Raw genomic sequence first — 15,256 nt, 5'->3', positions numbered from 1 at the left:
GCTCTCCAAGCAGTGCGAAGATGAGCTGCCTAGATTTATCTTTTTGTTCAAGTGTTTTTGCAGGTTTTAAATGGTATGTTCTTGACAACCCGTATGGGAGCAATCATCTTCCTGTCGTGATCAGTCCGACATCCTCACCATCAATCACATTAACCAAACCACGGCGTTGGAAGTTGGCCACGGCCGACTGGGCGCACTTCCAAGAAAATGCCGCTTTGGAAGAAATTTTTTCAGCTGGCCTTAAAGTTGATGACATAAATGCGATGTTCACAGCATGTATCCTTACCGCTGCTCAACTAGCCATTCCCAGACTTCCGGAGTGGTGCGAAAAATTCGAATGGTCTGGCATACACGGGAATGTGCGGAAGCAAAAAAGAGGCAAAACAAAGCCTGGGGAAATTTCCGTCCATACCCCACACAGGAAAACCTAATAAATTTTAAAAATTCGAGGGCCAAAGCTCGATATATCCAGCGAATTGCTGAGAAAACTTTCATGGCAAGGTTATATATCTTTCATAAATACTTCCACTGCATCAAGAAATGTGGTAGCAAGTTCAAAAACTTGATGGCAACTTCTCTCCTTTTGAAATTCCGTTCCTGACACCCCCCCCCCCCCCCCGCCCTGATGCACAAACAAGTATTCACGAACAGGCCGACATACTTGGAGGGCACTTCTCCCATGTTTCCAATTCATTATACTCACTTTCTTAAAGTACAAAAACACACCAGGGAAACAGACTTCCAACTAGTGGCTACACTAACGAACCCTACAACAGTTTGATTACAGTTCATGAAGTTCACAGTGTACTAGCTAGTGGCAAACAGTCTGCACCAGGGCCTGACCAGGTACATTATCAAATGCTAGCCCATTTGTCTGAACCTTCTGTAAAAGCACTCTTAAAAATTTTCAACAAAATCTGGGTGTCGGGGAAAATGCCTGAGGCTTGGAAAAAGGCAGTAAGAGTACCATTCCTGAAACCAGGGAAACTCCCAACCTCTACTACTAGTTTCAGGCCAATAGCCCTTACAAGCTGCCTTGCCAAATCCTTCGAAAGCAGAGTAAAAATTAGGTTGATGCTTATTCTCGAATCTTGCGAACTGCTTGACCTCCACCACTGCGGTTTCAGAAAAGCTTGTTCGACACTGGATGATCTTGTGCGACTCGAAAACACTGTTCGAGAAGCATTCTTGCATACACAACACTGTATGGCTGTTTTCTTTGATATGGAAAAAGCCTATGATACCACCTGGAGGTTTGGGATTCTCCGCGACTTGAGAGATCTGGGCATCCGCGGTAGAATGGTTAATTCCCTGAAAGATTTTTTGTCAAACCGCACATTTCAAGTCCGTCTTAAAGTGCTCTCAAGAAGGCACTGGGGCTCTGATAGAACATGTCTTTTCCATATCTATCCCTGTCTTGATTACGGGTGTGTGGTGTATGGTTCAGCGAGGCCATCATACCTGAAAAGACTGGATCCACTGCATAACCTAGGTTTGCGTCTTTCGATTGGGGCATAGAGGACGTCACCTGTGACTAGTCTCTTTGTAGAAACAAATTAACCTTCACTAACTGAGAGAAGAACCACACTTACATGTTCATACATTCTGAAAATCTGTTCGTAACCGAATCACATCTGTAAGCCGTTAGTTACAAAATGTCCTTCTAGAACACTGTTTAACAACAAACCCCAAGCCATCACACCACTCATACTCCGTTTTGAAGAACAGTGCCAGGAAATTAACATACTAAATGCACTCCCTGATATTGCACAGAGACCTGACCCATTGCCACCTTGGTACAACTTCCCTGCTGTATGTGATCTCACACTAACACACATTCGTAAAAAACATACACCTCAAGAACACATGATACAGGAGTTCTTAGCACTGAAAGAGAAACACTGTGATCATACAGCATTTTGTACAGATGGTTCCAAAACAACGCTTTATCTTGGCTGCGCTGTAGTTCAAGACAAACGAGAAAAAATAGGAAGGTTGCCTCAGTGTGCGTCAGTTTTCACCGCTGAATCTTACGCCATATCCTTAGCGGTAGAAAAAATACTGAAGAGCATCATTGAAAACAGTGTCATTTATACAGACTCCCTCAGCGTGATTACTTCACTGCGTGGCAAAAATGCCACAAAGCCTTTAATAGGAGACATAGGCCACAATGTAGTAGCTGCCAAAACACAAGGGCTTGAAATTAAATTCTCTTGGGTACCAAGTCACGTAGGAATCAACGTTAACGAGAGAACCGATGTGTGTGCCGCAGCCGCCTGTAATGCTAAAACACAGAAAGTGAACGTGCCGCATAATGATACTCTAAAATTTGTACAAAGAAAACTAAAGAAAAAATGGCAGGGAGCATGGGATAATGAATAAAACAAGTTACACCTAGTAAAGCCAGTTATAGAAGAATGGAAAACATGCAGTCACCAAGAGCATTTTATTGAAGTAATTTTATGTCGCCTTCGTACTGGCGCACGCAAAAAAAAGACGAACACACATGCGCACAGTGTGGAGCGGTTCACTACAAACCACATAATAATATCCTGCGCAAATTTTGATCAACTTAGAACAAAGCTTTTCCGACAATTTTATGAAGAACACATCCCATTACACCCTTGCTTACTCCTAGGAGAAAGTTCACTAGTAAAAACCCCCTCTCCTGTTTCGTTCCTAAAAGATGCAAACGTCCTAAACCTCTTGCAGGGTTACAAAATAATCTTTAAACTTACTCACACCAGACACACGCATGATGGCCTTAGCTGCCCATGTGCCATAAAACACAGCACAACACGCAACCGCTTTTTTCAGCATAAATCCGTATAAGCTGCATAGAGTTATGGGGGCAGTCGTAGTCGTCCGAGGTTTAGTTTTTCCACACAGCGCAACCTATGCGAAAATTACGTTTTGCCTTAAGTTCGTCTCTTTTTCATAAGGGCCGAGACTGTGAAGACTTACTCATTGTTAAGCAATCCAGGCGGAAAGAATGCCGCCACTCTGGCTCAGTGGTTATAGCACTCGGCTGCTGACCCGAAAGATGCGGGTTCGATCACGGCAGCGGAGGTCGAATTTCGATGGAGGCGAAATTCTAGAGGCCCGTGTACTGTGCGATGTCAGTCCCTATTAAAGAACCCCAGGTGGTCAAAATCTCCGGAGCCCTTCACTACGGCGTCCATCCGTAGCCTTAGTCGCTTTGGGACGATAAATCGGGACTAAACCAAACCAAACCAGGCGCAAAGAGTAATCAAGTATGTCATAATCATCACCCTAACTACGCACACTGCGGGGCAGAGACCTCTCCCATGTCTCTCCAATTAACCCTGACCTTTTCCAGTTGGGGCCACCGTATCCCCGCAAACGCCACCTAACTTTCTGCCTCCCCCTACTACGCTAGCCTTCTCCTGGAATGCACTCCGTTACCCTTGAGTACCGACTGTTTATACAACTCTAGGCTTGTGCTAGTTTAATATCGGGACTTTCCATTCTACTCTGATATTTCAATTCTGATATTAAGGCGAAAGCCTCGACAGCCTCGTTGTCGACAGAAGGTTGTCAGCAGAGGTGTCAGGCTTTTCGGTTGGTCGGAATGGTTATGACGTTAGAGTGCGCGGATTAGGAGTAATGAGGTCACCCATGGAAATAAAAAATAAGAAAAAATGAAAAGAATTAAAGAAGTTAAAGAAATGGCAAAGAAATGCAAAGCAAAGAAAAATCAGAAAAAATGAAGAAAGAAAATTAAAAGAAGAGAAACAAGAATAAAATAAAATCAAAATCAAAATAAACAAAAAAATAAACTACAAAAAGTAAAAAAGCAATAAAGAGATCAATACCAGACTGTACGCCAGGAAAGGCTTTCCCCTTGCAGCACTTTAGGAAGCCAAAGTGCCCACTGAATTTCTTTTGTAATGATAGCAGCTGATTGTACACCATTTTTAGCGTGAGCCGACTGCGCTTAGTTTTTTTTTTCTCCCCTATCGCAGGGCATCAATCTCGACTGGAACCGGCCGGGAGACGCATGCAGCGCGATCCGTAGCGGCCTAAGTGACTTTCTGGGCGCCTTTGTTAAGTCGGTCACCATTAAGTACGGCAAGCTGATGATGTTCACGGTACCGCCGCTGCCCAAGTTCGTGGAATCTTACAATTTGACGGGTCAGCTTCCGAACTTGCAGTACGTGGTCGTGACGACGCACAAGCTCCGCCGGCCGGCAATGCTCGCATGCACCGGCGAACGGCTCCTGGCAGCGTCAGCCTTCCGCAAGATCAGGGACCAGTACGTGAAATCGAGTGACGACCTCGAGACGCTCCGCAAGTTTGCCTACAGCATTTCGGTGCGTCGTAGCGTAAGCACTCCTCGGATGTACCGCTTCAGTTCGAGGGATTTGTTTCTGCAGAGTAGTCTCAGGGTCAGTGCGTATTAAGGCGAAAGCCTTAAATGCCTCATCGTTGTCAACAGAAGGTTGTCAGCAGAGGTGTGACGCTTTTCGGTTGGTCGAAATGGTTATGACGTCAGAGTACGCAGATTCGATGTAATGAGGTCACGCACGAAGTCTTGACGCCCCCTTTGGGAGCAGACAACTAATAAAATAGTTGCCGTCCACTGCGACAGGGGCCGTAAAGCGTCCGTGGGTGACCACATTGCATACCTCATTACTGCGAACAGAGCCATGGATAAAACCGAACTCATCGAAGCAGAGAGAGAGTCGTGCTAGAGAAGCAGTCAAAGTCGGCAGTCAAAGTGTAGTTGTAATGTGTAGCCAAAGTGTGTAGTCAAATAAAGTACTAGTACGGCACAAACAGTCTCGCAGTGAATTCCAAACAGTGCGCCAGGAGAGGCTTTCGCCTTGCAGCACTTTAGTGAGCCAAAGTTCCCCCTGAAGTTTTTTTTTTTAGCGAAGAGACCCTGTGTTCTCACGTTGTGCAGCTGCTCTTGTGTACGGTGTCCTTCAAACGATCGCGCATTTCTCGTTCGGTAGTGAGTTCGAGATATTTCCGGCAATGACGAGATTTTCTTATTCTCACTTTACTGACCAAATTAGGAAGGATTAAAAAATATACTTTCCCGAAATTATGCTAGGCAATAGAACCGCGTTTAGAAGCAGATATCAAAATGTGCGATGTCAGTGCGCGTAAAAGAATCCCAGGTGGTCGAAATTTCCGGAGTCCTTCACTACGGCGTCTCTCATAGCCTGAGTTGCTTTGGGACGTTAAACCCCATAAACCAGACCAAAATGTTGCCAGCGGCGCAAATTGTTGAAAAAAAGTGAAATTGAAAATTGCTTTTGAGGAAAGGAAATGGGCTGATACCTTTCTCACAAATCTCGGTGGACACCCGAGCCGCGCCGTTAGGGAAGGAATAAAGGAGGGAGTGAAAGAAGAAAGGTAGAAAGAGGTACCGTAGTGGACGTCTCCGGAAGGAAGGAAGGAAGGAAGGAAGGAAGGAAGGAAGGAAGGAAGGAAGGAAGGAAGGAAGGAAGGAAGGAAGGAAGGAAGGAAGGGAAAACTATTTCTACTAATGATTTTCTACGGTTTTGGGGCATCTTCAGAGACGTCTTGGTTCTAGGAGCCTTCTCTGTCGAAGTCGTCCGCCTCTAATCAATGGTCGGTTGCCCTCAGTCCAGGGCTCCTCTGACCACTGCCTCCCGTTGAGCTCGCTGTACCAGACCTTGTTGGTTGTATTTTCGGGACCACGTCCATGTTTTGCCTGGCCCATGTGATGTGATATAGAGTAGGTTTTTCGTCGCACCAGGGACATTTGTCTGCGTATATCGTACGGTGCATTTTGTTTAGTATATGTAGGCAGGCTGAGAGTCCGTGAGTATTGTTTGTTAGCGACCGCTCGGTTCTATAGCCCTCCGCCACCGCTAGAGCAACGGTTACTGCCTCGGACTCTGCAGCTGTGCAGCCTCGGAGAGATGCGCTGGCCATCTCGCGTAAAGACGAATCGACCACCGCCGCCACAGCGATTTTGGTGTCTCTTCCTCTCCAAGATGCGTCTGCATACATGGTCGTGGCTTGAGGAGCGTATGTTTTCTCGATATCCGGCCGTTGCTTCTCTTCTGCCTCGATGGAGGTTGGGATCCATATTTTTTGTTATTGGCGCTACCTTGAGGGTCTTGCGAAGCTCGTCAGGGATCGTTTCCGTCCTCGTAATTTCTCCCATCTGCTCGCGGTATCCGAGCCTCTTTAGGAGCGCTCTTTCAGTCGTTGTCTGCAGCAGCCTTGGTTTTTGCGACTCAAGCTGCGCCTCTCGTAGCTCCTCAGAGGTGTTGTGTTGTGGCATGCGTTGTGTTGTGGCATGCCATGTCGCCTGTTGGTGATGCGGGTGATCATGTGTGCGACTTGTAGCGTTGTTGCTTTGAGCAGGGTAGAAGTGTGAGTACTGCGCTGGTCGGATTGAACCCACATGCCCCAAATTCTTATTGTTGTCTTTTCCTGTATGGGCATCCCTTCTAAGTAGACGTTGAGTTTTAGGTCCTCGTTGGTTGGAACGTTCCGGTTTTGCTTGCCTCTCCAGACTATCAGCAGTTCTGATTTCTCGGTCGAGCATGCGAGTCCTCTTTTTCCGAGGTATTGCTTTACACAAGAGGCCGCTTGCTGTAGCCTTTCTTCCTTCCCTCCGAGACAGCCCGTGTCTGTCCAGACTGTCATATCGTCAGCATACATGGCATGCCTGATGCCTTCGATGTTCTCTGGTTTTCGAGCTAGGCCTATCATAGCTATGTTGAAGAGTAGGGGTGAGATAACTGACCCTTGGGGTGTTCACTTGTTTGGAGTGCGAATTTTATCCGATCGAAGGTCTCCTATGCCGATGGTGGCAGTTCTATCGGACAGGAAGGCTTTGACGACAACGTGGATTCTGCGTGCGCAGTCCAGGTTGTCTAGGCCCGTAAGGATCGCTTCGTGGCTGACGTTATCGAATGCCCCCTTGATGTCCAGGGTCATTATGACATTTTCTCCCGTCCGAGGTACGTACGTTTCGCAGCACATCTTCTTGTATTTGGAGGAGAACGTCCTGCGTCGAGAGCTTTTTTCTAAAGCCGAACGTGGTATTTGGTACACAGTCGTTATTTTCCATGTAATTTTGCAGTCGTAAAGTTACCACCCGTTCGTAAAGCTTTCCAAGGCATGACGTGAGCGATATGGGCCTGAGGTTTTCAATTTTAAACTTTTTGCCAGGTTTAGGTATCATTATTACTTCGGCGTGTTGCCAATCTTCGGGTGGTGGGGAAAAACATTTATGGGAAATTAAGTTTTTTTACAGAAAGGTGATTGGGGTAGGACCCTATTGGCCCTTTCCCCTCACAGCACTGGGTGGAGCCCCTATTTCGGTGCCCCATTGGCAAGCAACGCCGCCCGCGTCCGTTGAACCAAAGAATTTTGGCTCTTTAGGTCCTGACAGCCGAGCAGGGCCGCCTCCCAGTCCTCTCTGGTGGGGTTGGGGTTGAGGGGGATAGATGGGTTTGATTGACACGCCCAAACCATGTGGAAGGTGTCAGCCACCTCCCCACAGAACTGGTACGCGCCATCAAAGGATGTATTGAAATGTTTAAGCACCGCCGGGCACAGTACACAATCTTCGGGAACCGTCTCCGCCTCCCAATGTTTGTTGAGGAAGCTGACGAGCTCTTGTATGAGGTCGTCGCTCAGGTTGCGGATTCGGTCGTTGTCGATTCTGTCCGCTCCGGCTGCCGTGTTTCTGGTGGTGTTTTTTATGGGCGCGTAAACCTCTTCCACAGTTATGGGGTGGTCGAGTTTCTCGTTTTCGCTCTTCGATACGTTCCTTGCTATCGCCGAAACATTTTTCTGGTGCCTTCTACAGTTGGGCGATGTCTGATCCCTCGAAGGAGTGGATGAACCTGCGGATGGCTTTATTGTTTTGTGATTTTATTTTGGTCGGCTCAATTAGTGCTATTAAGAGATTCCAGGTTCTGGCCGTGCCTAGAATTCCCATAAGCGAGTCCCTGAGTTGTTCCGAATTTGGTTTCGCGAGTTCCGTCGCGTATTCTGCCTTTCTCGTCAATTCGGCTATCTTTAGTTTTAGTTTCCTGTTGTGTTTTTGCTTCCGCCATCTTTTGGTGAGACTGCATCTCGCTTCCCATCGTCTGAGGAGGTGTGCGTCTACTTCAGGCGTTGCTGTCGTTCTCCTTGCACTTTTTGTGCATCGTTCTCCGGAACACTAATTTCGACCACCTGGGGATCTTTAACGTGCACCGACATTGCACAGCACACGGGCGCCTTTGGCGTTTCGCCTCCATCGAAACGCGGCCACCGCGGTCGGATTTGAAGCCGGGTACGAGCGCTTTGTGAACATTTGAGGAAAGGAAATGGCGCAGTAACTGTCTCACTTCTCGGTGTACAGCTCAACCGCGCCCAGAGAGAAAGGGGGATGGTGAGGTGAACGAAGATGCGCCTACAAGTGCGCAGGCACTAAAACAAAATTATCTTTGACTTGCCTGCTTGCACAAAGTTTTTTCGGGGAACTACTGCACCATAAACACTCTCAATTAAATGTTATCTCAAAAAATGCCGAGGGATTTTTGCACCAGAGGGTAGTGATATAGAAGTGACCCTGTTAATAAGAAAAAAACTAAATACTGATATTATTAATTAACAAAAATTTGTATTTCTATCACAAGCGGGAGGGTCCTCAGTGATCGCTCAAGCAGTGGAAAAAAAATCAGTGCCCTATATTATGCTAACAGATAATGTATACTACTTGGACGCCTCCGGTCCTCACCACGGGGGATGGTACACGGTCACGGTAGTTCACAACAGCAACAGAGTTAACGGCCTCACCTTCAGAGCCCGCAGTGCAACGCAGGCCGAAGAGGTCGCGATTGCTCTCGCGGCCTGACATTCCGATTCGAAATACATAATCACCCACTCGGGAGGGACCTGTCGGAACGTCGAACAAGGCTGCACTCCCTTCCTTGCCCATGGAATCTACCAAAATTGCATACGGGATACGGACCCCGCGCACCGTATATGGGCCCTTGCTTATATGGGCCCTTGCTCATCAGGGGTTGGCAGGAAACGAGGCAGCAGACGCAGCCGCCCGCGCTCTCTCACCGGGCTGTTTTCTCCTCCTCACCCGATCAGGAACCCGATCCTAATCCGATCTATACCTTCAGAGATGTTAAAACCTATTATAAAGATAGTCATCGCCTTTACCCTCGCCTACGTAAAGGCCTGAAGAGGGCGATGAGCGGCTCCTTCTCTGCCTTTTCACCAGTTCCTATGTCTGGCAGCACTGAAACATTCTGACCCCTCCTTTAGCAGCAGCTGCCCGCAACGTAGTGCGGTGTCTTCGGACACCTCTCACATGGTGTGCGCCTGCCCCTCCAACCCGGCCAATTCCCCCTATCCCCAAACCAACCCAACCCGGGAGGACGGGGAGGCGATTCTGCTCGGCTGCCACGACTTACAGGCCCAACAAGCCTTAGCCGGGCGCGCCCGGGCGGCGGCCACCGCCACTGGGGTCCCAAACTGTTGACCTCCACCTAGTGCTTGTAAGGATCGGCACACCTCCTGTTCCTTCCAAATGAATGTTTTCGCCACCACCAACAGAGGCCGTGCAAGCGTGGGACGCTGCCATAATTGAGGCTGCGGTATGTGACCGGCGTCGCGCGTGAGAAAAGGTCACATGCAAAGGGAACGGAGCGAAGAACTGTGATACATGATGTGCTATGATACAAAGCATGCAAATAATATGCTACGTTATGACATGCTATACAGCAGGTGTATCTTACCGGTACTCACCTATGGGGCAAAAACGTGGAGGCTAACAAAGAGGGTTCAGCTTAAGGACAACGCTGCGAGCTATGGAGAGAAAAATCACTGTAACGTTAAAAGATCGGAAGCGGGTGGAGTGGGTGAGGGAACAAACGCGGGTTAATGATATCCTAGTTGAAATCAAGAGGGAAAAAGTGGGCTTGGGCAGGGCATGTAATGCGAAGGCAAGATAACCGCTGGTCCTTAAAGGTAACGGAGTGGATTCCTTTCAAGTGTAGCAGGGGGCGGCAGAAAATTAGGTGGGCGGATGAGATTGAGAAATTTGCGGGAATATGGTGGCCGCGGCTGGCGAAGGACTCGGTTAATTGGAGAGACATGGGAGAGGCCTTTGCCCTGTAGTGGGTGTAGTCAGGCTGATGATGATGATGGTGATGACGGGTGTCCAGGGTCAACAAGTTGGGAGGCTCTAACAGGCCTCAAAATAAAGCACCCTTATTAATAAACCGTCTAGTACAATCCTACGGCGAAGGATACACGGACACTATAGCTGGGAACTAGAACGCCTGGTATAAGTAATAAATATTGCTATATTAGTACCATTAAGAGGGTGATGGTTTATGGTTTATGGGGTTTGAACGTCCCAAAGCGATGCAGTCTATGTGGGACGCCGTAGTGAAGGGTGCCGGAAATTTCGACCACCTGGGATTCGTGCACTCACATCGCACAGTACAACGGGCCTCTAGAATTTCGTCTCTCTCGAAATTCGACCGCCGCGGCCGGGATCGAACCCGCATGTTTCGGGTCGGCAGCCGAGCGCCATAACTGAGCTACAGCGGTGGAGCATTCAGAGTGTGATCAGCAGCGAAGGTTTCAATACTTGTCAAAATTATTATGTCTAACATTTAGTGCGCTGCTTAGTCGGATAAAAAAGATCTAATGTGCGGCTCTTCTATGCTCGCGTGATTGAATTTTTTGAGAATTGTTCGCTTCCAGGTGGGCGCCGATATCTACCACCTGGAGCACGAGACGGAAGTGCAATACCTAGCGCCCACTGTGCGCATCTCCTCCGTCTTCAACGGGAGAGAAATTATGTGGGGCAAAACAAGCTACAAGGACGTGTGTGAGCTGTTGACCGAAGATCACGATGCCGATGAAGAGTGCCGGGTGGTGAAGGGCCGGAGCATCTACACCCGAAAAGATGGCGCTATTCAGGAGGTGGGTGATGCTGACAGTGCATGCGTTTAACCCTCGCCATCGCGTATTTTGCCCACTTTCAGTTTTCTATTATGCGCTTGTTAGAATGACGTGCTTAAAAAATTGCCAGGGGTTTAACGGAGTTAAACAGAGTAGAAGTGCGAATGCATGCGCTCATTCTTCAATTGGAAGGGATACTTAAACTCCGCCTTAATGGTATGACGCGGGAGCTTAAATGGGTTGATTGCCATATATGCAGAATTGGTCATTCTCCTACTTGACGTTCATAGAAAGCTGAGAGTCCTCATACAACTCCAGGCGCAGTAGTGCAGCGGTTAGGCGTTCCGCTGTCATTCTTTAATTTGCTCGTTTCGATCCAGGCCCCGGCGTCCTTTTAAGGAGACATTCTAGAGGCCCGTGCACTGTGCGATGTTGCGATGTCAGCGCACGTTAAAAAACTCCAGGTGGTCGAAATTTCCCGAGCCCTTCACTACGGCGTCTCACATAGCCTGAGTCGCTTCAGGACGTTAAACCCCATAAACCAAACCAAACCAAACGTTTTCAAATTTTTTTTATGTATACTTGTTAGAAAGGCATGCTTGTATACCTGAAGCCAGGCTATAGCAAGCGCTAATAGCGGCCGAGACGCGATAGTGCGGCCCCTATATCGTCGTCTTCCAGGTCAACTGTGCGTTACATTGCCATATTAGTTGGCATTATGGACGGTATGTACGCTCTAGTCTTGTTCAGTCGTTCGGTTAGTCCATTGCTCTGTGGACAGTACGTTGTGGATCTGTGGAGGCTCGTGCTGCTGTTCTGAAAACTGTGGTCGACGAGTTGAGCTGTAAACACCGTCGTGCGAAGGGGTGCCGTGCCGCAAGACGATGTTTCGCATGAAAACGTCATTAACTTCGCAAGCTGTGCCGTGAGAAGTTGCGCCGCAGGGGAATCTGCAACATGCAGGTGACAGTGAGTTGCGACACCCCACCACGGTCTCCCGACCATCCGCAGGGACATCCCCGCAGCGAGATTTTGGTGGGCACACAGGGCTCACCAAACCCACACTTAGCAGTGTGTGGTAGCGTAGTTCGCCTGGAAGAGGGGATCCTTGTGGTTGAGCAGAAGCCGAGTGTTGGGACCTTTACGGCCCATCGGCGGAGGCAACGCACCCAATTTGACCTCCACTTCCCGTACACGGCACTTGGGGTCTGGGTCGATTGGGGAATCGGTAGTCTCCTTTCCTTCCCTCCTCTCCACCTTTCACTTTCCTATCTTCTTTCTTTTAACTACCCTACTTCTCCCCCTCTGTTTTCTCTTTCCTTTCATCCTGGCGGCTGTGGTTAATCTTGTGTGGCGGACTGGCCTGCGTTACGCCATGTTGGGTTATAGTTAGGGTGGGCAAGGACTGCTTCCAAGTTCCTGTCCCTGTCCGCTCGTTGGGTGGGTGGCTTGCACCCAGGCTGAACAGTATATATATTTTATGGCTCCTCCTTTGCCTAAACATGATCGTCCTTCGCATTAACAGGGCGAACCGAAGTCACAGCTGAATTTTTCCGGTGAGGATAAGAAGCATTCCTAATGTACCATGTCCCTTATAGTGAAGAAGCAGAAAAAAATTTAACGAACAATGTTCCTTCCTTAGTCTGTAAATGTATAACTGATGCCTGAGGTAAGAGAAACCGCTGCTCCTTAAGGGTGAGGGAGAGGACTCCAAGAGAAGGCAAGCGCAGCAGGGGGCAGCAGAAAGTTAGATGGGCGGATGGGATTAGGAATTTGCGGCGACATGGTGTGCGCAGCTGGCAAAGGACAGGGTTAATTGGAGGGACATGGGAGAGGCCTTTGCCCTGCAGTGGGCGTAGTCAGGCTGATGATGATGAATCCAGGAAAAAAACTATCAAAGATACGCAGTAGTGTCATACTAGCAGAGCTTAAAGACACTGTGCAATACTCCCAACCTTTTGTCCATTGGATATATCTCTGTCTGTCACTGCACACCGATCCCTGAACACCATCCGTGGTGTGATTTATTAAACAGATTTCGTCCACCGGATAGATCATGAGATTCTGGAAGGCCTCAGGGAGCAAAATGACATAAATTTAACATCGGAACAATATCAGGAAGGAAGACAAAGAAATCCCAACAAAACATCTAGTCCTGACATACAAGTTGAGAGCACTCCCGGAGTGCATAGGAGCAGGCCAGTTGAAAGTAAATATCCGTCATTACATCCCAAATCCACGAAGGTGTTCAGAGGTAAAAGGTATGATCATATATCACAAAGCTGCCGCGGGCACAAAACTCGCGCTAAATGCGCCTCAAAAGTGCGTGCTTCCGAAAACTGTGAAGGTGCAGCACTTCGTTGCAGAATCTATGAAGGTGATTACCCCGCCTCTTCAAGGTCATGTCCCTCATGGAAGAACGAGAAAGAGATTAAAACGATCAAGACAAAACAGAGTATCACTTTTAAGGAGCGCGACGACTCTTCAATGCATAGAATACTTTCAACTATCCTGCAAAAACAAACTTCGCCGATGTGGTGCGCACCATACAGCACTCCGGCACCTGTCCAGTCCACTTTCACCAAGCCTATGGCAGTGCCATCCAAGCCGCAGCCACGAACATCGATTTCCAGGAATTTCTCTAGTGGTGTGCCTAATCCTACACGCAGCTCTTCGTTTCTTCACTCCTGAGAATTTCTTACAGGCGCCTAAGGTTGTAATTTCGTTTATTGTGTAACGACCATGAAAGGGGCCTTAGGAAAATAATTACTGAAGGTTTAACTCTTCTAAACCTATTTATACAAAGCGAAAGCTGGCGATATCCGCGGGGTGGTCAGTGGTCGCTTAATGACGAGATTGCAAGGTCCTCTGCGTAACTTTCCGAGATGGCCCAGCTTCGCTCGGTTCCATGGAAGCACGCACTGCTTAGGCGAGCGGTGCGCTCCTCTTGAAACCGCCGTCAAGGGCGCCATGAGTCACGTGGACTCAAAGCGGGAGAGCGCATGCGCGGCGGCGAAACCAAACCACAGCGGCGAGTGACGTGGCTAGTCACATGGTCGAGCGTGCGCAACTCCGGAGCGGCTGGAGGTCACTGAAGGTCAAAACGACGGGGTCGGCGAAACTCGCGGAACGTGGTGTAGCAAAGCTTTCGCTTTGAAATACGTAGCAAGTGCCTCGTAGCCTCTGTGCCAGGCTGCTCAGCGCTGCACGATGTTTAGGCTTAACGCCAGGGTAGTATCAGGAAGGTATTCAGGAATTCACAGCTTAACTACGGTCGAAACGTGTGGTCGGAGATCTCTACGTTTGTTATTGATGGAGAGACACGCTTTTTCGCTCAATGTTTCTGCAAGCTGTCTTTGATGGACTGCTCTGTGGTTGCAGGCTGCAGCTCTGGCGGGACCTCACGAGCTGAAGCATCGCATGCAGAGGTCGTACGATGACGGTATGGGCGAGACACCCGTGGCGGTGTTCGACGTCTTCCTGGACGACGATCCCCGCAGGGTGTGCACGGATACAGACATGGAGGCGCCGCTGCTCCAGACCATCGCTGAGACGGGGCCTGGGGAATGACTGTAATCCCGCTAGTGCAGCTCTCCCCGGTGACGAAACCTGGAACTGACGTGCCCCCCCCCCCCCCCCCCCCCCCCCCCCCCCGGCAGTGGACGTGGATTATTTTTTTTTAAGCTGTCACGTGGACAGTAGCTATGGTGCACTATGACCTAGGATACTGATTCTGAGTATTGTCGGGACCATTGGCATCCTTATCCTTCCGGGGCTACAAGCTACGGAGGCCACCTGTATAGTAGCTTCTCGTTGTAAAAAGCAAAGCGAGACGCACGTTTAGCACCTACCAATGCAGTGTGCAGGTGCGGCCAGAATAATACCCCAGAAAACCAAAAACCTCTCAGAGACGTCTAGCTAGACGTCTGTGAGAGGTTTTTGGTTTGCTGGAACGGAGCATGCGAAAGGCGGCCAAGCCAGCGCAAACTGTATCTAAGCGCCACCTAGCAGCACAACAGACACCCCTGGCTATCCGCGCGCAGCGAGAGTGCCTGCCGCCGAGCCCCCCTCTTTGCTGCAACCGTGGCGTTATATCACTGCTCGAAAGATGATGAGCTGGTTCGGGCAACACCGCCAGGTGCTGCCTTCACCCTGGCGTGCTCACTTCAGCCTTGGTGGCCGCGCGGACTGAAGGGCCGAGATAACAAGGAATGCCAAAACGGCCGTCTTGCGCCCGTTTACACGCGCGCCGCTCCTCGATGCGAGAAACGGGGCAGCGAAGGGCATGGCGCTGTCAGCAGAGGATCAGTCAGTCATGGAGCAA

At 49.1% G+C, this 15,256-nt stretch overlaps 1 protein-coding gene across 1 annotated transcript; it reads left to right on the top strand.

Annotated features, from left to right (window-relative positions):
- Window positions 1-4,103: 4,103 nt before the first annotated feature.
- Window positions 4,104-14,555, top strand: LOC149366572 (uncharacterized). Its single transcript, XM_089563009.1, has 3 exons — window positions 4,104-4,334; window positions 10,732-10,953; window positions 14,314-14,555. The coding sequence occupies exons 1-3, from the start codon at window positions 4,104-4,106 to the stop codon at window positions 14,500-14,502; spliced, it is 642 nt and encodes a 213-aa protein (XP_089419135.1). The 3' UTR covers window positions 14,503-14,555.
- The last annotated feature ends 701 nt before the right edge of the window (window positions 14,556-15,256 follow it).

This window comes from Amblyomma mixtum, chromosome 1, assembly GCF_055824585.1.
Source record: "Amblyomma mixtum isolate Tamu chromosome 1, ASM5582458v1, whole genome shotgun sequence".
NCBI classification, from domain to species: Eukaryota; Metazoa; Arthropoda; class Arachnida; order Ixodida; family Ixodidae; genus Amblyomma; species Amblyomma mixtum.
This window is presented reverse-complemented; position numbering and strand designations above follow the sequence as displayed.